Genomic DNA, 26383 nt, shown 5'->3' with positions numbered 1-26383 from the left:
AGTAGGCGGGGATGCGTAGAGATGTGGAAGGAGATAGCCAAGCATGGCGCGTGGCTGCCATGTCATCCTGTCATTAGCAGGTTGTTTGGGTCTTTAATTCATCATTCAGACCTTTATTGACTGGAGATGGGAGATCACTATCACTAGGCGACACTAGAAGAGCGCGTGTGTGACACTCAGCCACCAGCTGCTCTTCATTTCCTGATGCCAAATAGATATCACATAAGGTATCGCATAAACATATCACATCCCATATCTGCTAAGGTCAAATAATGCTCAGGGCTACACGGCCATTTTTCCATAAGTTCCACAGAACTTATAGACCTGACTGTTGAGACAGCTGAGCATTAGTGATGTGTGACAGGCCCCTGGTGTCAGTGACAGGAGTCGACAGGACGGCAAACTCCACAGAGACCAGTTGACACTATGATAACACGGTGAACACCGCAGGGGATCCCTTGGCCCGCGTGTGTATCGTGGTGGAAGGTGTATTGTTGGAAGACACGGGTTACAGAGACGTGTGGCTTTTCTAGAGGGGGGATGGGGGGTAATATACAAGTGACTGTGCGTATTATGTGTGTGGTCTCGTGGGAACGCACATTAGACTGGCTTAGCCACCTGCTCTGACACTGGACATCTCACTGGTCACACATGCATTTACAAACACATACATACATATAGACCCACTCCTTGGGGACATACTGGGGACATCTGGCTGAGCCTGTCAGAATTTTCCTTCATTTTGTGTGACCTGTTGACCCAGGCCGCCACAGGCATCGGGCAAGCATCAGCGTCACATCTTGTCATTGTTGCAGTGCTACTATTGGTCGATCGCTTCCTTACCGACAACCTACAGATTCAGACGCAGAGGAGAGGAAACACACGGTGGTTTAGCTTTTCTTGTCATTCGGGTAGTTTTGATTGTCCAGGTGTTTCTCTGCTTGCCTCTTTACTCATACTTCTGGGTTGCTGATCTGTTTTAGTCTGCTCTCATTATCTTCATCTCCTCTCTTTCTCTCTTCCTATGTATCTCTCTCTTTCTTTTTTGCTTTACTCATTGAGGACTCATTTTTTCCATGCCTAAAGCTGCAGGGTATTAGTTATGCAAATATTGACGTGCCGCTTTGGCCTGCTAGGTATCAATTGAAATCAGCAAATCGATGGCCCTAATAGCTGCTCATTAGCCACTCGATGCATTTACAGGGCTAACATCAGAACCTGTCAGCAGCCCCTAATCAATACAGTCTAAAAGTATTACCCAACCAAGGCCCACACCGGACACCTTTTTAATAACATATGTTAGCCATGTGGCTTTCTGTGTAGAAGTAGAGAAATAGGTTTGTAGGACAGGCTTAGACTTCGCTGTCATATCAACAGAATATCTCATTAGCAGCAACATTCGCAGACACATTAGGTTTCTTAATTTATTTGTTTTAATGTAATGAAAATCCTCATTCCGCGAAGCAAAATGTCTTGCAGAGAATCATTTGGTGCTGATAATGAAATCTCATCAGTTGGATTTTAATAAGTAATTTCAATAAGTATTGTTTCATTTTTTTCTGTTGTTGTTCAGTCCAATTCCCAGGCATGTGTTGAAGCAGGCTGTTGTTTGGGCCTGGAGAATCATACAGTAAAGACTTTGATGCAGCCAGGATACTGCTGCTGAGAACAGGGCCAGACCGGAGCCCCTCTATCGCCCCTAGCACACAGCCCTGCTAAGCTTAACTCAGCTGTTTGATGCCAAGCTCTGCGAGTGTGTGCCTGTGTGCGTGCATGCATGTGTGTGTGTTTACCCAGCTCAGGGGTTACATAAACAAGAGCAGCTAGCCTACAGGTAAGACCCACAGGAGACCAGCCAAGAGAGAGAGAGAGAGAGAGAGAGAGAGAAAGAGAGAGATGGAGCGCCAGTCTCTTACCTTGGCATTCCTGAGGTGTTGTCGCCATTGCTGGAGCTGGATATTCACTAATGAAGGGCGAGCTGGAAAATGACTAAAGGAGATAGTAAACAAAGTTACTGCACACGCGCACACGCACACATAAACAGACTCGCACACTCATACATGTGTTAATATAGTTGCATCCGTGCATGTGTTTGTGTGCATCCCTGATGTATCAGGGGCTGCTGTAAAGAGATGGGGAGAATGTGGGCGGATGGGGGATTTGAGGCGGGTGCTGGCAGCGGGGCAGTTGGCCGCTGGTGCAGAGAGAGAGAGAGCAGGGAGGGGGGTGGGGGGTTACAGCGGAGATAAATCATTAGAGAACAGGTTATTGGAAATGCAGGGAGATAAAAGAGTGAAGAAGCCAGTAATTGCCTTAAAGATCAGACTACAAAGCATTACTTTGGATTTTACAAGGCCAGCCAGCAACAAAAGAGCAGTAATTTATGAGCTCAGTGTAAAAGAATAGCATAATTACATTAAAAATTAATGCTAATGAGGGCTAAAATGGGGAAGGTGGTTATTATGAAAGTTTGTATTCATCTTCCCTGGGTTGAATGATGGCTAGTGGCTTGATTAATGGCTTAATTTCTATCAATTAGCAGGCAAAAAAATCTCCACAGAGACGGGCCTAAATTGAGCATTGAATTACACATCTTTACCATGGTGCAGGGAGAGAGGTAGGGGGCAGAGGAGGGGAGGGCACATAATTGAAACCTGAGAAACCAAGAGATGTTTCTGTGTAAGAGTGCGAGCATGTCCCTGTGAAAGCTGGGCATGGGTTACAAAAATCTGATAAATGTTTGTCCTCATATATTCTGAGAACTGGGGTTTGCATCACTGATGGGTTTGCAGTAGACAGTGTGTCAGTGGTGTGGTGCTTCGAGAAACACATACAGAAGAAAATGTATAAAAATTAAATTTAAAACAAACCTTCATGAATTTGAATGTTTTTCTTTGAAATTTTGAAAAATTATAGTCTTTGATTTAACTGGCCAAATTAAAAAAGGGGGGAGTCACTTCTTTTCTGACGTGAGTCCCAGATATATTTCTTGTACTTGTTGTGTCGAAGACCCACTATCCGCCATTAATACAGCAGCAGAGTTTGCCCTTTCTTTGCTATTAATTTTTAACACATCCATTAAATTCCTTTAAGCTGTCTGTTTGCCAAATAATTCCAAAACATTGTCAAAGATTTGCAGAAATTTGCAAGACTTCAATAAAACAAGCAGTTAGTTTTCCTTTTATTTATTTTTCTCCACACAAGTGCTGCAGTGATTTAGCCGGTATGCTAGTGCACTCAATTACTGGAATTAATCAGCAGCAGCAATATATTTAGCTCTGCTGCTCTTGATTGACAAACTGTACTAGACCAAAGTCAAGTTTACAAAGACAACTCTGCCATAGCCCCAGGCCTCTGCTAACATGTGTTGTTGAACAGCTCCCTCTTCTGGCAGGGAAGTGTAACTATTGCACAAGACTCTCATCAACAAGGCTGAAGGAGATGAGCTGAAATCTGTTTCCATTGGCTTGTTTGATTTTCTCTCCCCATCTTCTGGTCTTAATCAATGAAGTGGACAAACAGCTATTTAGAGAGAACAATAGCCTATTGATTCTGAGCCACTCATCAGCACTGCTGCCTGTCCAACTAATTTCAGTAATGACATGGCAAGTGAGTTTTCTGACTGCCTCCTTTATATACATGCACTCACGCGCGCGCGCACGCACACACACGAATAAGTGTAAACATGCAAGGACACAAACACAAGTTAACATACATAGCTCAGTCACTATCCATTAGTCTTGATACAAAACAGAAGCTTATTGATTAAGTTTGATCCCGTTTCCTGAATCCTGGTAATGATTGTAATGCATTTCAGCAGCCAGACACAAACGCTACAAAGAGATAAAAATAACCTAATTAAAACAAGTGCATATACTGTACATTTAATTGTATGCGTGGTGAAAAAGAAAAAGAAAAAACAAAAGACAAACAAATGACAAAGACCTGGTTTTAATCTGGTCTAGTTTTGTTTCTTTTCCTTTCTGCCTCTTGCTCTCCGTCTTTTTTTTTTTCTATCTCAGCTTTCACTTTATCCTCCTCTCATCTCTGACAGAGATGTGTTCCTAATGCGGTGACAATTGAGTCGACCTGTTAAATTAATTTGCCAGATAATGTGTCAATATTAAATATCAACTTTGACCTCTCCAGGCTGCGGAGTGCGCTCGCCCAGCTAGACTATTGATTTTTGTCTGCCTCTGAGCTCGCTAGGCCCGCACTCAAAGTCCATTATTTTTGATTTTCTCATGAAATACATATCTTTTCCCGCTGACATCTGACAAACAGCATATGGAAGTCATTTTATCTACCAATAATATGTTTGTCAAAAAGTCCAAGGTCTTAATGGATTCCTGCAGCACTCACGGACAACCCAGCAACAGACGGGCCTGCCAAGGAAGATGCTAGTAGATATGGGGGGGTGAGTGTGTGTGGATACATGTCAGCATGGCAGTTTGTGTGGTAGTTCTTAATGTAGGGCATTCATGCTCGAAGGACAGCAGAGAGGGGGTAATTGAAAAAGTGAATTAATTGTGCTGAATTAATTGTCGGCCGGTCACAGGTGTTAGTTTTCATTCGACCACTTGCACGCTGATTCAGCCGTGCAGTGAGCAGTGTTGATAGTGGTATGAAGGACAGGCCACAGTCTCCAGGAGGATATTAGGCCAGTGTTCAGACTTCATCTAGCAGCCCAGTCAAGGTAATGACTATTTTTGGAGCCACTGTGCAATGCGTCTCTGCTCACATATTCCCGCACAGGATGACAAGCTGATAGTCTGTCATATAGGAAGGCTTAATTCCACTTGTCACTCAGTAGTCCAATTCTGCAGTGCATTTCAATCAAAACCGAGTTTGTTTGAGTGCTATTATGAACAATAATAAGGTGGGTGTGTGTGTGTGTGTGTGTGTGTGTGTGTGTGTGTGTGTGTGTGTGTGTGTGTGTGTGTGTGTGTGTGTGTGTGTGTGTGTGTGTGTGTGTGTGTGAGTTAACATGTGATGCTTTGCTGTGAAAGCCAGAACAAATATTCATTTATTCATTAAACACCAAGGCCATGAAGATCTGTTGTGACACCCTTTCTGTAGCTGCTAATGGATTGAATTAATTCCTGCTATTAGCTCCAGTTGCAAGCAGTGAGAGCGCGTGCGTGCGTGCGTGCGTGCTAAAGTATACTGCATGTACGGATTTATGTGAGCCATGAGTGTGACTGCTAAGTATGTAAGTTGCAAGCACGTATGTACACGTGGGAGTACTGGTATGCCGTTGTTCTTTGTGTATGTGTGAGTGAGTGCGTGCGCGCGCATGGTGTGTGTGTGTGTCTTCCCATTTGTGTACTTGTTTTCATGACACAGCTTACATCACTGGAGCAGAGAAACATGGATGTCTTCTGGATTGACAGATAGAGAGATGGGAGAGTGCAGGAGAGGACGGATGGAGGGGGGAGAGAGGGATGAATATTGACGGATCATTGGAAAGATTGACAGCCAGAGAATAATAGGAGCATTCAGACTCTGTCTTTTTTTTCTTGTTGCTAACTTTCCTGGCACACCTATTTTTGCCCTCCTACGCTGCGAAGACTGTTCTTGAATTCTTGAAATGATTTATCATGTGATATGCAGAATCCTGATGTGTTTATATCCAAGACTAATTTACTGGAAACCCTTTATGTCTTTTTGTTTGATTGGCCAAGCCAGAGCAAAATACTTTCTGATACATGAAAACTATATGAAACCTAATCACATTTAGTCTCCATAATGAAATTCCACTGCAGTGAGTTTGTGTTCATATTTTGATTATTTTAGAATGCATTATCTGAGTGTAATTTACTGTCTAGCTATTATCTTGTTAGTATTTTTTCCACTTACCTTTTGTACTAACTCCATGCCCTTGGCAAAGCAAGAGTCCTTTTCATGGAGGCCAAGATTAAAATATGGGAATATCAGATATTTCATATTGTAAGTGTCAAAGAACATTATACAGAGAGAAAACATACAATCAACTAAGCCCAGTCCAAATGAAATCTGGTGTTTTTCAGAACATGACAAGGGACAGCTGAGCCTGTGTGTCTGTTTTCGTGTGTGTGTGTGTGTGTGTGTGTGTGTGTGTGTGTGTGTGTGTGTGTGTGCGTGCTATTGTTCATAGCTTTCCTTCTGTGTAACTTGTGTTTCAGAGGGAACTTCTCTAGAGGAGCAAGTGCGAAGGATAAAGGATATTGAGGCCATCGAGAGTGATTCCTTTGTTCCTCAGGCTTTCAAATCATCCAGGGATGATATAAAGGTGCGTTCTGTCTCTCTTTCTCCCCCTGCCCCTCACTCTCTCTATCTTTTCACTCTGTCTCTTATTGAATTTCCCTCTCTGCAACGCTGTGCCGTCTGTCCAGAGACAGCCCAGACCAAATCAAACATTCCCATTCAGCGCCGTTTGTTCCGACCTGAGATGGTTTCATCAGACGCTCCACTGTTCGCCGCCTCCAAAGTGGCAGCACCCACACAAAAGCCACAGCAGGCAACAGTCATCCTCTGTCTCTGCCTCTCTCTTTCTGTCTTTCTCTCTCTCCCCACTCTGGTTGTGCAGCTGCAGACAAAACACAGAAGTCATTATTGAAATGCTGCTGTCTCTGAAGGACCAGGAATTAGATTTGTTGGGGCTCATGGCTGTTTTGTAAAGACAGGTGACAACATGTGACAGCAAACCTACACAGTCCTTTGGGAGTCTGACAAAGGTCAAGACCCATGTGGCTGCAGCTTTTACTGGATTGGGCCAATCTGTCCTGGCCTGGTCATACTGCACAGATTGCACACACACAGTATGCTCGGCCTTCCCTCTCTGAGTGTAAGACCACATTCACACACTGATCCCCCAACTTCACTAGATTAGGTTATGCAGTCCAGTAGTGGCTGTCATGGTTCACACCTACAGTGGATCTCCTATATGGGAAAAATTAAATGTCAAGTGTGCTCTCAGATGTGTATGAAGTTTGATTTATACTGTAAAATCACCTCATAAAACATAATACAGAAAAACAGAATTATTAAATAATTCTTGAAATTCTAAAAAAAAAAAAAAAGGGACATGTTTCGTTCCTACGAAAAGAAGAGCTTTAATGATACACAATTTCAAGTTTAAACAATTTTTATAGCAGCTCTTCACTGGTTTTCAGATTAATCTCTGGGGTATCGTCCTCATCATTAGTCAGATATTACTTAACATATCCAGATGATTCATGCTTAGTTGCGAGGATTTCATAGTCTTTCAGAGTCTTTTAGCTATATCACATCTTTGGCCAAAATGAATAATAACTAAATAAACATTCAGACATTGACTACTAAATTGACTACTACTACTTTGGGTAAATTGTCAATTAAAGAAACTGACAATTAATTAAACCTTTTTAAACTAAATAGTGCCAAAATAACAGAATGTGCTTGCCTTTTTGAACACGTTATTGTTTGCGAATATGTGCTTATAAAGTTTATTTGGTTTTAGTATTGAGAACCATTTAGCTATGAGTTGTGACTAAATGATTTTAAGCAACTGTTAATGAGGAGAACCCAGTGAAACCTTTCATATCTGCTACAGTATATCTTTGAAGATTTTTTTTTTTATTTCAAGCAAGCTGCATTCATAAGAAATGTATATTCAGCACATCATTCCCAAGAACTGTAATGACCAGTTACAATATCTGATATTTGGCACATCACCATACTGTAGCTAGTGTGTTTTATATCTCACTCACTTTTTGTATCCTGCCAAATGAATTTTAAATAAATCTTTCCAACTGGGTAAACATTTGCTCTGGGGCTTGTATTAGGAGTGTTTGAAACATGAAGGGACTTGGCAAAGTATTCATTTTGTTATTTCTTCTTCATCAAGTGCGACAAGGAGAACGGGCCATCCATCCAAATACGGGGCCTGTTATAGCTTTAAGTCATACTCCAGGGATGGAGGAAGAACTATTCTAAGTATCACATTCCCTGCTATCAGCTTGGACTCTACAGATGGCGACATGAGCAGGGCAGAGAGCCTTCATCTTTACTTAAAGTCTGTTACAGAAAAATTCCTTTGGCTGCAACTGTAACAAAATTTGAATAAGGTTGCTGTTAGACCGACAAAGCTAATATGTCACAAAGCTGATTCTGCCAAGTGTTTGAATATTTTAATATCTACAAGTTTTAGCTTCAGTAATCACCAACATGAAGAAGACCTAATACACGTAAGCCTATCTGAAAACCAGGCCTCTCGCACAAAACAATTGCTGGTTTTAGCCCGAGGAGACTCACTTACACAAAATATAAACTGGATTGACATGAAAGGGGAAATACAATATATTGGTCATAGTCATTGTGTTTTCCTACACACACAGATGGATGAATCAAGTGAGATATATATAAGAATGAAATTCAGGATACAAACTGATTACTATCAGTTTTCTGCTGTTTACAAGTTTGCTACATACTGCCATCTACTGGACAAATGTCATATTGCATTTCACAATTCCTTTTTGTCTCCCCCTCCATACTATATATTAATTGTACATAGCATATGATATATGCCAATCTTTACAGTATATTTTTCAGTGCTTGCAATCAGTGTACATGTATGATTTATACCAATGTGCTAAAAAGTATCCATTCAACTGCAGTTAGGTAAAGCTAAATATTTTCCAAAGAGTCAACACTTTTTTTGTTGTTGTTGTTCTCTGAGATCTTTCTAGAGCTGTTCACAATTTATCTAAATGTTTTGCAGCCATGAGTAGAGCCTCCATTTCCCTTTGCTTTGTGGGACAATTGCATATACCAGGAGCCCACTCAAAAACCACGATCAAGAGTTTTTAGTATGCATATTGGCTGTTTTCAGTATACTTAATTTAATAACACGCTACATACAAAAACCAGAGCATTATTATGTAGTATGGTACTGGGATACAGATGTTATACCATTTTGAGGGACAGAAATATCCTGTGCACATACTATTTATGTGGTAATTTGATAACACTACAAACAGTAAAATAATGTTTATGTGTATATAATATGTTAATCTTTTTTTTTTTTTGCTTTCACACTTTCTTAGTTGCATCTACCATTTATATAGTTAATTATGTTTCTGTATATGTGTTTTGGTACTTCCAAACCTATTTAAATCCTTGAATGTGCTCTATTTAATTTGAGTGTGACATTTATGCATCCTTTTTGTGTATTTTCTGTGAGTACAGACTGAGCCAGCTGAGGTGAAGCAGGAGTCAGAGAGGGCAGATTCTCAGGATGTCACTCTTCCCATGTCCATAGTCTATAACGACAGTGACACACTCGCCCATCCCAGTGTAAGTTCTCACCCAGCAAACCCTTTCACTGTAAGGTTTAGATGTTTTTCTGTCTGCTTCAACATCACAACAAGCTGCCCTAAAGGGCTCTAACGCAGACTTTTTAAAACCCTCTGAGCGAATGAGCACACTGCAACCCTCAGGCACACCTGAAGTTGATCTCGCTTCTTGTCATTTTATCTTTTGTTACCGTCGAGTTTTTATGAGTATGGTGCTTGCCTTTACTGATTGGTGGACAGACTTTGTAAACTTTTTCTTTTGAAAATACTGCTTCTACTGATACCACTTCCACTGTTTACGCCACTTGGATACTATGCATCGTATCGCATAGGACGCTGCAGTATAGCAGATTATAGCCTCCTCAAATCACCTTCTCCCGTGCCTGCAGACCAATGATGAAAAACGAGAAGGAAAACTTTAAACTCCAATAAAGCTCACTGGGGCTTCCCAGTCATCTGTCTCCACAGGGGAAACTAAGTTATGCCCTGACGTATGCAGATAACCCCCTGACATACAACCACACACACACTTACATACACACACCACCACCACCCCCCAGCTCAAATCCACACACATACACAACCTCAGACAGGCTGATGTATGGCAGCAATATGCCCCAGGCGGGCCTCAGACCCAGCTCCAGCTCCAGCTCCAGCTCCAGCTTCAGCTCCACTTCCAATTAGAACAGATGAGTCCCATTAGCCCAGCCCAGATACTGTCATCCCCCACACGCAGCCTCATTAGCACCATGACACCAGTGCAGGGCCGACAGACAAAAACTCACTGGTGTTGAATCTAACACACAGATAACATGCAGTGCAGCTGTAAGCGGCGTAGGTTAGGAATGAAGGATTGACGTGGCCGGGGTTGCTCTACAATCTGCATAATAACAGACATGTATCATCACATAGTTGTACAGTGTATACACAGAGCCAGCATATCAACATTATCTCTCACCCTCACACAAACGCACACAGTGAATATAGAAATGATATTCCAGTTTCCCCCAACGTCTTAGTGCCCTGCTTCTCAGTCTCATAGTCATTATGTTACTTCCAAATAAACACATGCCTTCATTCATCAGACACTTGCAGCAGCAGTTTCGTACCCCTCTTACAGTCAATATCGTTGCTGCTGGTGATGTACTGCGATGAATACAAGTCGCACGTGTAGGGCTTTTCTTTATCACCAGGTTAACCAACCTCTAGGTCCACAGAACTAGATGAGTTACAAGTTTTTTTCTCATGTGCCTTTTGAAGTGAGCAGATGGAAAAGACTAAGATGAGATACTACAGACTTTGAGACTCGTGCTGCGCTTTGACTCCACGCTGAGGTCGCATGGGCAGTGCTGACACTCTGTGGCAGGCTCGTGAACTTACGAGGAAACATAGCTCATTCATTTCTGTCACTTTCTGGGTGTTGGAGGTTTTGGAAAGTAGGACTGAGCAGCCATAACACTACAGTTACAATCACTGTCATCAGGAGTTGGTAATGACTCGAGTGTGTAGTAGACTGTGGAATACAGCTGACACTGCTCTTGGTTCATTAGAAAGAAACAGTTAAACCGGAAATGTGTTGGAGTGGCCAACAAATTTCACCGGTGTTGGTCAAGTCACTTTTCTTATAGAGTGCAATATCACAAATTTGCCCTCAAGGTGCTCTTAAATCTGTACAACATACAAAAGTCTCTGTCCTTAGTTAGATAGATAGATAGATAGATAGATAGATCTTTAACTATTTTGATCATTAATTAACTGTTTAAGTCATTTTTAATTTAATGGTTTCAGGTTCTCAAATGTGTGAATTGGCTGCTTTTCCCTGATGTTGAATAGTAGTCTGTACTACAGTTAAACCGCAAAGCCACCGTGCTTCCTGGCTCTCCCTTGGTGGTCCCCTTTAGTCCCGAGGTCCCTGTCCTTGTCTGTACCTGTGTCTGTCTGTTTACCAACATGTCCTCTCTACGGTGTCCTGCAGTTGTTCATGGACAAGGAGAAGGCAGAGGAGCTGTGGCTCAACAGACTGGTCTCCCTGCGACAGGAGAGGCTCATGGGAAGTCCTGTGACCTGAGAGGCACCAGAAACCCAGAGGATCCTCCTCGTTTCTACACCTCATTCACTCAGTCGAGTTTGCTTTTATCATGTTTCAATGTCGGTCATTTTCTATCGGTCTTGTTTTAGGACATCATAACGTTTCTTACTTCACCCTTCCACTAATTTCCCTTACCTGTTGTAAAGACTTATGAGAATTTGAGCAAATGAACAGCTTTTTGTCCGGATGTGTTGGAATTTTTTTAAATATAATTCAGTTAAACAATGTGCTGTTCTTTATTTGGCTTCATTTATTTTTAATGGAGATCTTACAGTAAGATAAAGTGATGTTTTACCATGTGGATGTAGCATTTGATACAGTTTTGTCTTTTGTAATCAATTCAGTAAATAAAGATAGCTGTGATTTTTTGGGGGAATTTTTTTGGATTTATTTATATATATATATATTTTTTGGATTGATAACTGTCTTCTGCTTTTGTGGGTGCATCATGGAGATAAACTTGTTTAATTTCTTATGTTCTTAAAGTAAGATATCAGAAGTATCTTCAGATAGATAAATGAGTCGCACTGCAATACAGTATCTTACTAAAAGTAGTCTGACTCACCCTGTGGTAAGCTTATCTTTTTGGTCTGCATCAGGATTCATATAAGACTGGAGTAAACCTCATCTCACCTACCCTAAACTTCTGTTCTCTTAAATACACTGTTCTCTTAAGTACTATTCATTGATCTATGCTTATGTTTATTCACTGTTGTGTCGCAGTTTGAGCAGGGAATCCGAGGCAGTGTAGAGTCCACACTCAGGCCTATTTGTGGAACAGCCAGATGGTGAATCTATACTGAGTCTGGGACACGGTGTGTCACTCCTGTACTCTCCAAATAGTCAGTGTTGTAATAAAGTAATAAATCAGAATGAACAAATGATTTGCTACAGCAAGTGCACAAATTAATCTCTGCTGTGTGAGTGCTTGCTTGGAGAGGGTGAAATTTGTGTGTATGTCCTCTTCACATGTGCCAAGCGGCTGTCCCAAATGTCTTCACACCCTAGACTTACTAAACCAAGAACCACTTCAGAAATAAAACAGTCTGGTAATTTAATCTCAGAGAGTTGCTTGGTGTGATTTCTTCTTCATTTTAACGGATAACATCAGTCTGTCTTAAAACAGTAGTCAGGTGTACATTTACATGAAAACAAGTTTTTTTTTTTCTTGCTGTCATCATTCCCTCCCGTTCATATTGGCTGAGATGATCACTTCTCTCTTCCGACGAATGCCACAGCCCTTGTTCCGTCAAAAAATATATTTCAAAGTTTATCTGAAGCCAATATGAGGCTTCAGTGGTCTGAGTAGGACAAATCATCCTACAAATTTACAGTCTTTTTAGTACAAAACCCCTTTTGTGTTTCCTCAGAGAGTCCTAACGTGCTGAGCCGTGGTGGAGGCACAGTAACAGAACTGTAACTTTTGAAGGTACAGATTTAGACAGGCACATAGCTCATTTTGCGGTGACATGCACAAGCAGGACGAGGAAATGTTGAGTTTTCTATCTAGAGTTCCGTTGCCATGGCAGCCACCCTCGGCATACAGCGCGCGGGTCGAACCTGTTCGAAGCGTCGAATAACCAGCCAATCCGAGGACCGGATTCTTGTCACGTGGCCGGTGTCAGAGTTGTTCTAAATGACGTTGAAATCCACCTCCTCCGTAGAAACGCTACCGAGGCTGAGCGGAACACCTGTGGCGGACGCGGATTATTTCTTGAAAATCCCTATCTCAGATTTTTGTTCACATCCTCAGAATCCGTGGAAATGTTCAACAGTAATTTCAGGGACTTTGATGAGGATCCGTTCTTCTCGTGAGTAACTGAACTGTGGTGTTACATCTGGCCATTATAATTGAATGTTTTTGGCTTGTAAATTGGGTTGTCACCGTTTGTTTTCACAATGCAACAGTTAAACTAAGATCGGAAGCCGTTTATCAAGGGGATAGCATTTGAAATTATATATCCGAGCCGCGATAGACCCAAACAAACAAACTCCCAATTATGCCCACAACCTAATAATGTTAACGCTGAAAGTTAACGTTATTATCTTTAGGTTAAATAAACAAGCTAGTTCTTCAGTTTAGACATATCTAAACTGACTAGTTGCGTCTATCACTCGACTTATTCAGTTAACACCAACTAGATTTGTAACCTGTAAAATAATCAAATGTGGACTCTTACACATAACAGGTTACTATCTCAGTGCATTGAGCACATTTGAGAGTGGAGTCCTTTATCGCTACGTTGAATTTCAGCGGAATTGTTATGGTTTAAATCCCACGTACATTATGCCTTTTCAGTTACATTTTAGTCAGACTGCTACAGAGGTAACAGCTGCTGTAAGGACAGACAGATTTATATGTAATTTTATGATTTGTAAAAGCAAACTGGAAGGGCAAATAAAAATGTCCGGTGAGACCGGGTGTTAATTTATTATTTTGTGTCCATGTACTTTAAAGTTTTGATACAGGTTTGTATCGTTTTAGGAAAGAAAAAAAAACAGAATTCCCAGTAGAAATTAAGAGAAAGTAATTAGTAATTGATCATTTTTGGGTAACTATACACACACACACACACACACACACACACACACACACAATGTTCTACAGTCACTTTGACTTATTGCATGTGTGAACACCTGCTGAGTTAGTTTGGCCACACTTGACCCGACTTCCAAGGCGAGTGTAAGGGTGGCTGAAATTATTTTAGGGGTGCTTCTTATTTCAGTGTGTTGTGTTCATTGAAGAATTTATCCTTAATGAGCTCCAGCTTTAATGAGCTGGTGTAGGAGATAGGAGTTATTCTCAAATATAGGAACTAAGCGCTTAGTGTGCGCTTAGTGTAAAGACATTGTCATCCTTTTCTTTTTCCTTTTTTTTTTAATCTCCAGGGACTTTTGTAATGGTTTGCTGTTGTCGGCCTCATCTTGCTCAGTGAATGCTAGGGCTCACTTTGTCTTTACCTCCTCTTCCTCTTCCTCTCCAATAGGGATCCATTCCGGGCTCACAGGGAACATATGCGGCAGATGATGCGTAGCTTCTCTGAGCCATCCGGCGGGCCCTTAATGCCCAGTATAATGGATGGGAGAAGCCGTGGTCACGACATGGCAGAACATCCTAGCTCATCCCTGGCACTGAGGGACGAACACAGGGTGAGAACATGCATTTCAAGAAGCACTCATTTTAAAGTGTTGTTGTCTACGTGTGGACTAAAGTAATAGGCAAGAAAGCTCTACTGAGTATGTTACAGTATCGTTATGTGTGTATATCCATGACTGACTAACCTACAAACATATCATTTTGGTCTATATGGGATGAAGGATGAAGCCCCTGCTTCAGCAGTTCGCTCATACACCTTACAACCCTCTCTGTCCACTGCTCATGGGCTTATAAACCGCAGATGATTAGTGTTTGGAGGAAGTGCTAAGGTTACTAAGGCTATAGTGGAGGCTGGCCACTGGCAGTGAAACTGGAGCACCACTAACTGAGGTATGGGGTCATGTGAGTCTCTGGTTTAGAGGAAGGGCAACCCCTTTGGCCTCTCTGGACAGTTATATCTAGCTCTGAGGAGTCCTATTTATAGGGCATTGTTCCACTGACACACTGCTTTCTTGCGAATACACGTACCGACTTCTTTAACACTCACACCAATTGGGCCCCAGAGAATTGTGCTTTGCTCTGCTTATATGAGCTGCTGCTGAAAATAAGTTTATTTTGATTTCAATCTAGTTGGCCCAGTTTTCAGGTTAACTTAAAATACAGTTTGTCTTCAAATACGTCTAACAACTTCCCCATAAGTCTTTGATTTTATACACCTATGTTGCATTAGGCAAGAATAAGGCTGTAAAAGCTGTGGACTTGCAATAAGTGCTCAAGTTATAATAGTTAGAAAGCAATCCTGGATCAATGGTTTGCTCTGGAAACTTTTGATGTTAATTATGTAGGCTTGTAAGGAAAAGGCAAGCAGACCAAAATAATATAGCAGACCAAAAGCAAGTTTTAGTCTGCTATATTGCACCTGTTAACCTTTCCCAGATCACCCCCTCTACTGCTAATTTATCCCTGCTAAGTCAAATTTAGTCCCTGTCACCTGCTTTAATCCCACTACCTCATGAGAGCCTGTATATTTATCCTTGATAATGACGTTCATCAGAAGCCTAGCCTCAATAGCCAGCAACCTGCTTTCTCTTTATAAGCGTCATGCCATTAACTAGCTAATGCCAGCTGAGGAGGGGCTCTGAGTACTTTACTAATGACCTCAATGACAGTGGGTGAAATGGAGCTACACTGTAAAATCCAAACAAACAGCCAAACAAATCATGTAATCTAATGTTAGGAGTAATGTTCTGTTTTAGTATATGTTTCAAGATTTCTATAGGCTTCTGCTCCATAAACTGCTTTGTTAATAGTCACAAACAAAAAGAAAACCTACTGTATGGTAGGATACATGAAATTAAGGCTAACTGAATTACCACTTACACTTTTTACATTTATCTGAGGATAAGCATCAGTCTTTTGGTGCCCAGCAGTGGTCAGAGGGCTGAAGCTCTGGTGCTGTGTTTGTGGCTTTGTAAAGGCATGTGTGCGGATGTCGTGGACACTCTGTCTTCTAATTGTTGCTCTTTTGGTCCATCTGTTTGGCAGAACGTGCCTTGGCAGTGCTGGTGCATTAGCAGCTAGATGACAGACAGCTCACTCTCATACTGCTCTCCAGTATCACAGTCACAAATGTTCACACAAACATACATGTACAAACCCACATACAGTTTTGAAACATGCTCACAAGCACTGCTACACAAAGTCACAGCATGCAAAATAACCCAGACACGCTGGCTTGCATGTACACACACACACACACACACACACACAGAAATGCACACCCATATTGGCCACATAATGCTGGAAGGCTTATACTTCTTGTATTAGCTTGCTAAGCATTAGATTCCCAGTGAGAAAATAAGCCACATATTACCTACCAAGCCTGCTATGAGTGCTCACATTTCCCAGTCTCTTGCCAATATCCACTACCTGGTTCATATCACCTTTCATCCTTTTCATTCATCTGGGCACTTGTTTATAAAAGTACTGTCGAATTACTATCAAGAATCATTATGAGTTAAATGTACTCTCTTTGATTCTGTAGTTTGTACTGAGCAAGAATGGTGGCTGATAACGTCATATGTCTCTATGTCAGCATTTCCTCCTGCTTTGGAGGCAGGTTGAAATTAAGCAGTTCCTAAACCCCTTAGTAACCTATAGCAGCTTTAAAAACATCATTCACCACAATCAGTTTCAGTACCTTCTCATCTTCTCTGTGGTCTTCTGGCTCCAAGAGCACAAATATTACAAAAAGACTCCAACTGCACAAATATTACAAAAAGACTCCAACTGCACAAATATTACAAAAAGACTCCAACTGCCTGGCGATGTACCACTGAGGTTTGTACAGGATCTAAGCATTTACAGCACAACCTCACTTTTCCTTTTTAAGTATGAGTTATATCTACAGTAGATGTCCCCTGTGGTGTAACCCATAGCTCCCCCAGGGGCAGGAGCAGCCTGGACACAGGACACAGTGGCAGGTTCAGTGTCAGATTGAGACCGAGAGATTGAAAAGAGGTCGTCAATCTGCAGTAGTCCAGACAGCCTAAAATAATGTGTTAAAGACCATCGGGTCTACGTTCCTCAGTTTGCACCCACAATCTCTCCTCTACTCAACCCCATTCTAAATATAATGCTGGCAGATATGTAACTGGCATTTATTAGTTCATAGATGCCACTCTGGGATAAAATTGGCTGTGAGGCTTCATAGATGCTGGTCAGGAGCATTTTACATCAGCTTGACCTTTGAAAAGAGCTGAGAGAGCAGCCTTGGACCCCTCGACCCCCTGTTAGATCCCTGTCCTGGCTGGTCCACCCAGCCCAGTGCAGCCTTCCTAGAATGAAGCTCAGTTTCAGTGTTAAACCCACGCTAATCTCTGGCAATGCGACCCAATTACACATGGAACACAAGTCATTCAACACCCCACTGATTATGCACAATACCCCTGCGAATCACAACCCCAGAAAATACACACACACATAGACACACATACATAGCGATGGCTGTTGAGATGCTTATCCAGGGCCGCAGGGTCATAAACACCTGCGGTTTTGGCTGAGAGAACACAGGGTCTGACTGAAGGCTGTCACTCCTTGGTGGCTGCACTCCCAGAGGGTTCATGGCCTTGAAGGGTCGTGTTTAAGGTCATGCGGAGATCTCTTCGTAGCTGTGTCAAGGGCTTAGTGACCGATGTAAGACACCCTAACAACTAACTGGCAACAACCACAGCAAACATGCCAAAAGTCTACATGATTTGTGTGTGTTTGTTTGTTTGTTTGAGAGGGTACCATGCTATCCAAATACAATACTATGCTGTGTTGCTAAAATGATATTGTTTGAATCCTCAGGATATGAGCCGGTCATTGTTGCCATTTGGCAGTACTGACAGCACGGTCAGTAGAGTCCTCTGCCTTCCATCTACACTATCATATGGGAAACCCATACTGACAAAGTGCATGCTTTAACTCTATATCTGAGTCTGCCCGTTAATTATTGACCTAGAAGTGGTCAGTAAAGTGGTCACAGTGTTTCCTCTACATTCACGCCAAATTTACACCGTCACGCCATTCGATGTACAAAATATTGTTATTTCTCATCATCATATTGCCAGCAAAGCAATCATTTTACTCAGTTACAGAAAGGTTTAACTGGAAACCTAACTGGAACTTTGCTCACTTCTTACCTATACTCTTTGAGTCCACCAACACTTCACCCACAGGATGTGTAGGCTGTAAAAGTACACTAGTGTAGTAGCAACTGTAGTGTATAGAAAAGTTTGAATTAAGAAGGATAAAATGATATCTTCTTAATGTTAAACAGTGTATTTAAAGTTCCATCTCTCCACAGAGACTAAAGGTGAAGAAGTTAGTGAGGTTACTTATTTTTGCCAGAAATTTGTTTGATTACATATTCATTAATTTGGGAATAGAGAACGCCCACGCATAACATCAAACATTAAGTCAACTCCTTACATAAAGCAGAGGTTTTCACCAAGATAAATACAGTATTGCTGAAGCAAAGATAAGGGATCCAACGGAAACAGACAATAGCTTCCATGGGTCTGCCTACATGCTCTAAATGGCCAATCTTTACCAATTATCAGGATTTTTTACAGGTACATTAATGGCATGTTAATGTGTCTACCCTCAGGCCAGGATAAGGGTTGTTTTTTTTTTTTTTTAAAGTTGGTTAAATTTTAGTATAGTCCAGGAGCCAAAATCGCATTACAAGCAAATGTCTGTTCTACATACTGTAGAATAGGGCATTAAGTTGAAATGTTAAATAGATCACTTTAAATAACTACTATGAGAATAACAAGTAATTTGCAGAATTTAGGGAACATTTTGCCCACAACTAACCTGTCATTACATCCTTCTCAAAAAAGTACATACACTACTGCCACACTTAAAGAATTCTTGTTGAAACACTGTGACCAGAATGTTGAATCACCAGTGGGTTGTTTTCTGAGGTTTGCATGATCTAATATGTACTGTTGTCAGTAGTTCACACTGTTGAATGTGTGGTGATCGATGGCATCTTATGGCGACACGTATGACTGACTAGAGTGGTGTACAGGGTTGTTTGTTTTTTTTTTTTATCTCAAAATGAGGCAAAGGTTTTTCCTCAGCGTTGACCTACAGGAATTCTTCCATGAGGTGCATTGCACTGCATATAATAATCACAGTGATTTAAAATTTGTTTTCTTTTTTTAATACAGTCTACAAGTTCATCAACAAATATTACAAGCAATATTTTTTCCAGATCATCTTACCCGTTAAATGCCCTGCAATTAATCCAACCTCTATCAAAATGCAGTAAAGCTGATGCATATAACGCAGTACTTTTAAAACAAGTTTTATTGTCATTGACGGCATGGTCTGTTTTTTTTCTAAAAGCACCACAGTATTGGAGCAAGTTAACCACCATTAAATTCTCTATGAAAGAAAAACCCTGAACCAAAGACATAAAAACCATCTGTATGTGCATGTTGGACTTGGTTTCTAGTTTTGTTATGTATGTCACTATCTTGCATATGGTGAAGTGATAAAATGTGAATGTCCTGGTTACAGTGTCCCAGGCAGCTCACATGTAAGACACGTTTAGCACACTGTATTCTGTGCATGTGTGTTTGTACACATGGTGGAGTTGATTATGAGCTGATAATGCCTAGTCACCAGATGGCATATGAGCCCAGCCATTCAACTCTACTGGCCTTTGCAGGACATGATGAGGAACCCTTTCAGCATGTTCGACAATGTGATGGCCAACATGAGAAACAGGATGCAGGAGATGCACCGAAACTTTGTGAGTTTACTCTCATAATGATTTTGTGTTCTCTTCCTTTTGTTTTGCTGCTTTCTCACACTTACGTGGTACATAAACTGTATTTTCTTAACAGTGTGTGTTCGTGTTTGTGTTCCAGGAGAACGTGTCCACAGATTCAAACACCCACTCATTCAGCTCTTCATCAATCATGACATATTCAAAGGTTGGAAATGAGCCTCCCAAGGTCTTCCAGGCGACCTCATCGACACGCCGTGCCCCCGGAGGGGTAAGTACCCTATCAGATGTGTCACGATATTATATCACAGTACATTAGAGCACAGTCCAATTCACTGAGCTTGGAGAAGTAAATATGTCTGTAGAAGACTCACTCGATCCTTCCAGGGTGGTCATGGTGATAACTTCTCCCTGGCTTTTCCTTGTGAGAACATTATCACAAATAAACTTGACTCACAGTGGCTCTGTTCTATTAAGGTGTACCATAAATCATTTCGGGGGGTTCCCGAGCTTCTTCATGGACCGACTGATGTGTCTAATGGGTTTAATAATATTTTATCACCAGATCAAGGAGACCCGGCAAGCAGTTAAAGACTCCGAGAGTGGTCTGGAGAAGATGTCGATTGGTCACCACATCCAGGACAGGGGACATGTTGTTGAGAAGAAATACAACAAGAAAACAGGAGAGAAGGAGTTCAACCAGGACTTTCAGAATATGGATGAATGTATGTTGAAGTGATCGAGTGCATTGAGTCGTTGCAGTAGCAACGCACGTTTGCTCCATAAATGTAGAGGGTCCAGCCATATTTGTTGCACTATTCAAAAATGTGAATGCATGAAGGAGCTATTTCAGAGATCATCGAGTAATCTCGCATTGCAGTTTCTCATTTCGACTGTTAAATTATGTATAATGATTCACAGTATTTAAAAACCAAGACACTAATGACAGTAAATACTGGTACATTACCCAGCCATAGGTTTAGAACCATTTTTGGCCCTTCAGCATTTTTCATATGTCTGACTTGCTCAGTGGAATAGTGTGTGTTCAGATCATACATGTTCGGGGCATTCATTAAGTAGACCAGCCAACTGAATACAGCATTATTCTACTGTAAGATCTACTATCTAGGTCTTTCTATGCCATCAGTCCACAGCCAGAATGATGCCTAATATGATCCTGATCCTCCATCCGCAGCTGAAGCACAGTCTTTTGACGATGAGTGGCAGCAGGAGGTGTCCAAGTTCCAACCATCTGGCCCCACGTCTCGCCTGGAGGAAGCCCGACCCCGTGCTGTTCACCGTGCAGCCCTCCCCGGTCCTGAGCCGGCCCACAGGTCAGTATGATAAGCTCAGCCCACATTTACTGTTGAAGAAAGGCCAGCATCTGCAGATGAGGATCAGATGACAAACAAGCGGGAGACACTGAAAGCAGACACATACAGAATACTTTGTTGAGCAGATTGTTCTTATGTTTTGATACTGCAATTAATTTAGCCTTTGAATGGTGATTATTTACTTAGTTTTGTATCTTCCACAGAGACCAATCAGACGGCAAGGCGATGGGTAAAAGCAACATGAAAGGCTTGGGCTCGACAAAGCAGTAAAACCATCTGTTTGTGTGCGTATTAAAGTCTTTTCAAGCATTGTAGAGTACACTCTGGTGCTCTGTACCCACACACAGACCCTGGTTTCATCAACAAGATAGACAGAATCAGGCACTGACCCAGATATAAAAACTTTTAAGAGACTATACCTTTTACATTACTGCCGCCCATTTTCCAAAGCCTACTGCACAATATGAAAAACAACTTGCTGAGAATTGAGACCTGCTGAAGATGGCTGCCCCCTTGCAGTGGACATTTATTCTGCTTTTCAGGGATCAAATTACTCCTCCCATGTCACTGTTAATATCTTAGCACAGTTCACACTTGAGTTTAAAAACATAAAGATGACAAGACACGAGGTTTGGCGATGCACTAAAAATATCTCAAATCCTATGGTATGCTTTGGAGAATGGTTGACAGGAATGAAATGTAGTGTGTTGGCTGTGGAACATGTAAAATTAGTGGTATAATACTTTTAACAGTATTAATACTTTCATGCAGTCATAGAACATTACAATAAAGGTACAAAGGGTCCTTAATCCTTCACATCGACCAGGAAACTAAAAGCGTCATTAGTATTTCTATGGATATAATGATGTTGAAACACATTAAAATAAACTCATACAGTGTAAGAGGTACATTAATATGTGAGGCCATAGGCACCGCTTATATCATTACACATTAACAGTCACAGAGCATTTAATTTATATCATTTTGCATCAGATGAATAGAAGTTGCTCTAGGTAAGATACTCGGATGATTTCATCTGTTTCTCACATTGTCATTTTCATACTGCAAGAAGACACAAAATTAGTCATTTATTGTTTGTTTGAAATCCACTAATGCACTTAGACAATGTCTAAATTGTCTTTTTGTAATTATATTGTCTAGTACGTGATGTTCTAGATATATGTATTTTATCTGCTGTAATCTTTGTAAAAAGAAAAATAATACTCTTCCCTTTTTATATTGTTACTTTGGTTTCTCTTGTTTTTCATCTGATGACTCTGTGCTGCATGGCACAAACTCTTGACAACGTCTGGATTATTCTCAATAATTCGAGCTTTGTTCTTGTATATTTTTTTCAAGGTTTAAAAAAAAAAAAAAGTCCTGTGTCAACACATGACTATTGTCTGAAAATAAAAATGTGAAAATATGAAGATTAATCTGGTGTTCTGTTTTTAATCAGCCCCAAACCGGGTTCGCCTTAATATTCACTGAAAATGAAGAACAGAAGAAGTTAGTCTCTACGTAAAAATGCTGAATAACTGTTACTGAACATCTTTTACTGTTTGTATGTTAGAGTAGGCCTAGAGAGGATTTGAGAGTGTGAGCCTGCATTGTGATGAACCTCTTAGTGTGCCTGTTTGGTAGTGGCCCAGGGTAGTATTTTTGGATCTAAGCACTTGTCAGTAACTCAGATTGGTCTGAGATGTTACGCAGCTGCAAGCCCAACACACTCCCCTCTCACGTGCTTGTGTATCAGACTTCATTAATCCCTTAGCTTCAACATATGATCGGAGCGAACTGAGGAGCCTCTGACCAATATATAGCTCAACAAGGCTCCAAGTGTAAGCTGCGTTCTCAGTCCAGGAATACAGAGCACAAGGGCCAAAGTGTGATTAGTGTTATGTTTCCTGTCTCCTTAGTATGTTTATGTAACATGGAAGATGAGCCATTCAAAAGAACTTCTCAGCATGTTAGAAATTATCTCAGTGGTCAAACTCATACCTCTCTCACTTGTCATGTGACGGGGGGAATAAAATCGGTCACATATGGAAAGAAATAAATCATTTAAACTTGTGAGTGTATGAATCTTTGTAAAGGGATTGCACTATTTATTAACCCCCCCCCAAAAAAAAAAGTTTAATCAGTCTAATATTCAAATTCCCCCAGGTGTTACCAGGCTACTATTCTGTTGCCTCACTACACCAACACTGCTGCTTCAATAGGAGTTAAATCAGATCTTTTTTAAGTTTTAAATCTTATAAAACTTTACTGAAGAAAAATAAGATAAAATGGTCAAATTAACGCTGTGTGGTAATTTACCTGCACAGTTGAATAAAAGGATTCTTTACAACTTAGAACTATGAACATTTAGCAGCGGATTTTCTTTGGTAATTTTCCCCTTATTTTACTGTCACTGATTGGATTTTTTTTTTTTTCCCTCATGAATCACACTTTAACATTACGTCCTCCTCATCAGTTAAAGATGTTATTGATAGACCAGTCCTCCTTTACACATCTTGAATAAGGAGAAAACGTCAGTATATGTAGAAAGGTTTTAATGTTCAATAAAAATAAGCTACAAAAGACCTGTGAGTATTTAGGTGGCAAGTACAACTCTGCCACCACCTCCTGGTCATCTCAGAACATGACTGTTTGTTGGAAATATTTACACAGCTCTTACAAGAAACATAAATTATTAAAAAAAATAAAATAATCAAAACTAAATACACAAGAATATTGTAGCGCTAAACCGAGATCTGTAAATGGGACAGCCCCAAATATGAAATCCATCATCTTCCTCAAAAAAGTCACCAGATGCAGAAAGACTTGGAAAAGTCGGTCAAAGGTCTACATGGTTCCCTGAGGCTGTTCCTTTCCTGCGATCTTCTTGGAACACTCCAGCAAAGCGTTGTGGATATCTTTGGCGCAGGAGATCTGAGACTTGATCATGCCGAGGTACTGGGCGTAAGACATGGACTCCGTCTGCACTGTGTCCGGCTTGGTGGCTGTCGGGACCAGGTTGGGCGAATGCTTGGCGCTGTCAATGCTCTGGGAAAGGCACTCGTACGCCAACCGCTGCGCAGAGGAGAGAAAATCCGAGACTGTGTAGTCCATTTTAAGTGTAGGCGCAGTGGGTTTGATATGTGTGTTACACAGGGATGTGGGCTAAGTGTTACGGTTTGACTGATAACATTTGTTTGTTGAAGATAAAGTTGGGAATGTCTCCCAAACAACATTTAGACCACAGGATCAAAAACACTACTCGTATTCTATAAAAGGGCTGTTTCACTCACTTTTAGCCTTGTCTTGATGCATCTTTGCATTTGTTAATAGCCTATGTTATAGAAAGGCTCTGTTCATCTGCGTGTTCATTTAAAAGTTTTTGAATATGTAGCAAGCACAAACACATAAGGATAGACATAGGTTGAATATTTCTTTTAGGTTAGGGTTGGCAAGAAGAGGGACGCTCCTCCCACCTATTGAATGTAGTGATAAAGTTACATTTAGCTTTTAAGGAGTAAAGTTTTAATTGTTTACAGAAAATAAATGATGTAATTGAAGGAATACAAAAATCGAGAAGTAAATAAAGCAGGGAAAGTCCTTTATGTCAGCTGAGGATGTCAATGAATGCCTCTATTCAGTGAAAGGACAATAAATGCCCTGCTTCCACAGTATCTTTGACTGTGACTGAGTGTTTAACTTGAGTGTTTTGACTTACACTAACAGTGTATTAGAGTATATGAATATCATTGTACAGCATGTATGGAGCACATTGTATAGCTTTGTTATGGTTTCATCTTTAGTCTTTATTCTATTTTTATTGTTTTATTTTTTCATATATTTTATTTTACTCTATTTTATTTTTTCTTTAATCATAGTTTTTGTGATTTATGTTGAGTGGCTGCTGTAACGCTGAAATTTCCCTTTGGGATTAACCAAGTAGTCTATCCATTTATCTATCTAAAGTCTTACCAAACACAGCTCCAGTTGATCGCAAAGGGCATAAAACTCCTCTAGGCTTTTGTCAAAGCGCTGAACAGAGGCGTCGCTGCTTTTGCTGTAACAGAAGAAACAACAGGCTCATTGAAACACCAGAAACACCCTTTCGTCAGGAGCATTGCTGTAAAGTTGCCCCGGCCGGACCACTCACATGCCGTTGTCTATCGACGTGTTATGGGCCAAATTCAGGGATGCAATCTTCATTACATTCTGAGAATGAAAAATAAAGCAAGACGTTCAAAGTACACCGCTGCAGATCTTTAATTTATCTGTGAAACTACAGTAGTTGGACTTTGACATCGTTGACAAACCAACTTTAGCTATTGTGACCAGATGTTTTGGGCTTGTTCGATTTCCTTTTTTCAGCTCGATGTTACCTGCAGACTCTCCTTCAGCTGCGGAATAAGCATCTTAAATCTATGAACTGGATCAAAGTCTTGCTGTTGGCTCAACTGCTGCTGTTGCTGTTGTATTGAAGTGGGCTGTTGTAATCCAGGCTGAGAAATCGGCCCACCGGGCTGTTGTTGCTGAGAAGCCATCTTGACCAGAACCGACTCACACGCCGGAAGAAGAGTAAAATATCTGGTTCCTTGTTTTCAAAATAAGAGCCTCTCTTGCACTGTTTTTGCCCGAATATGTAGTACCTTCGTATATATGAATATGTGTGTCTCTGTTTGCATATTTCCTTTGTAAATATAGTTTATCTTTTTTCTTCAGTCCTATTCTACCTTGCTCTAATTTTTTATTTTTATTTTTTTACCTATTCTAATTTAATGTCTTTATCTTATTTATACATTTCCTGTGTGTAGCCTGTTGGGACTATCACTGCTTTTCACTGTACGATCATGTATTGTAAATTTACAATAAAACTGAGTCAGTTATGCCCCATAAATACTATATACTGTACACTGTATAAGAAAATATTTTTCGAATTTTATGGATTACAAATATTCTACTCATCTAGGCTAAGCGAAACATGAAGAAAGTTATTTAATCACACAAAATCTTGAATTTCTTTATCCCCCTTAATACAGAATCTTATTTATTTATTTGTTTTCAAAGTAAAAATAATAAATATTATTTATATTATATACAGTTATTATTAAAATATCTGATATGCATGCAGTCATATCTGTACAAACACGCTTATAATATTATAATATCTATCTATCTATCTATATGTGTGTGTGTGTGTGTGTGTGTGACAGTATATATGATGTCCATTGGTTCCAGACTTCAGGCAGTCACTGACTTTCCATCCAAGTA

At 40.6% G+C, this 26383-nt stretch overlaps 3 protein-coding genes across 5 annotated transcripts in view; 2 read left to right on the top strand and 1 right to left on the bottom strand.

Annotated features, from left to right (window-relative positions):
• The window catches only part of rsrc1 (arginine/serine-rich coiled-coil 1), a 121107-nt gene extending 108822 nt beyond the window's left edge, over positions 1 to 12285 (top strand). For both annotated transcript variants that reach the window (XM_040131709.1, XM_040131708.1), the window contains 3 exons: positions 6165 to 6271; positions 9208 to 9315; positions 11290 to 12285. In XM_040131709.1, the coding sequence (XP_039987643.1) occupies positions 6165 to 6271; positions 9208 to 9315; positions 11290 to 11382 (308 nt within the window). In that variant the 3' untranslated portion in view covers positions 11383 to 12285. The remainder of the gene's footprint in view (positions 1 to 6164; positions 6272 to 9207; positions 9316 to 11289) is intronic.
• A 765-nt stretch (positions 12286 to 13050) lies between these two features.
• mlf1 (myeloid leukemia factor 1) lies at positions 13051 to 22532 on the top strand. Of its 2 annotated transcripts, XM_040131681.1 has the most exons (8): positions 13052 to 13214; positions 14391 to 14553; positions 17852 to 17896; positions 19725 to 19808; positions 19927 to 20055; positions 20350 to 20509; positions 20980 to 21118; positions 21322 to 22532. In XM_040131681.1, exons 1-8 carry the CDS (start codon positions 13168 to 13170, stop codon positions 21386 to 21388), a joined length of 834 nt encoding a protein of 277 aa, XP_039987615.1. In that variant the 5' UTR covers positions 13052 to 13167; the 3' UTR covers positions 21389 to 22532. The 2 variants fall into 2 exon arrangements, with proteins under 2 accessions (XP_039987616.1, XP_039987615.1); XM_040131682.1 differs by lacking the exon at positions 17852 to 17896 and having other exon boundaries at positions 13051 to 13214.
• A 1124-nt stretch (positions 22533 to 23656) lies between these two features.
• On the bottom strand, positions 23657 to 25707 carry med29 (mediator complex subunit 29). Its single transcript, XM_040131072.1, has 4 exons — positions 25495 to 25707; positions 25269 to 25327; positions 25091 to 25175; positions 23657 to 24193 (listed from the first exon to the last, which is right to left on the bottom strand). The coding sequence occupies exons 1-4, from the start codon at positions 25654 to 25656 to the stop codon at positions 23966 to 23968; spliced, it is 534 nt and encodes a 177-aa protein (XP_039987006.1). The 5' UTR covers positions 25657 to 25707; the 3' UTR covers positions 23657 to 23965.
• Positions 25708 to 26383: the final 676 nt, after the last annotated feature.

This window comes from Xiphias gladius, chromosome 7, assembly GCF_016859285.1.
Source record: "Xiphias gladius isolate SHS-SW01 ecotype Sanya breed wild chromosome 7, ASM1685928v1, whole genome shotgun sequence".
In the NCBI taxonomy this organism is placed as follows: domain Eukaryota; kingdom Metazoa; phylum Chordata; class Actinopteri; order Istiophoriformes; family Xiphiidae; genus Xiphias; species Xiphias gladius.
Note: the sequence above shows the minus strand (reverse complement) of the source record. Positions and strands in the feature narration are given on the sequence as shown.

Bases quoted from the DNA above. Each gene is read 5' to 3' on its own strand.
- mlf1 (XM_040131681.1), top strand. From the start codon at position 13,168: ATGTTCAACAGTAATTTCAGGGACTTTGATGAGGATCCGTTCTTCTC. The intron at 17,897-19,724 runs GTCAGTAGAGTC...TGGCCTTTGCAG, and splicing joins TTGGCAGTACTGACAGCACG to GACATGATGAGGAACCCTTT. The intron at 21,119-21,321 runs GTCAGTATGATA...TATCTTCCACAG, and splicing joins GGTCCTGAGCCGGCCCACAG to AGACCAATCAGACGGCAAGG.
- med29 (XM_040131072.1), bottom strand. From the start codon at position 25,656: ATGGCTTCTCAGCAACAACAGCCCGGTGGGCCGATTTCTCAGCCTGGA. The intron at 25,176-25,268 runs GTGAGTGGTCCG...CTTCTGTTACAG, and splicing joins ACGTCGATAGACAACGGCAT to CAAAAGCAGCGACGCCTCTG. The intron at 24,194-25,090 runs GTAAGACTTTAG...TCCTCTGCGCAG, and splicing joins ATCAACTGGAGCTGTGTTTG to CGGTTGGCGTACGAGTGCCT.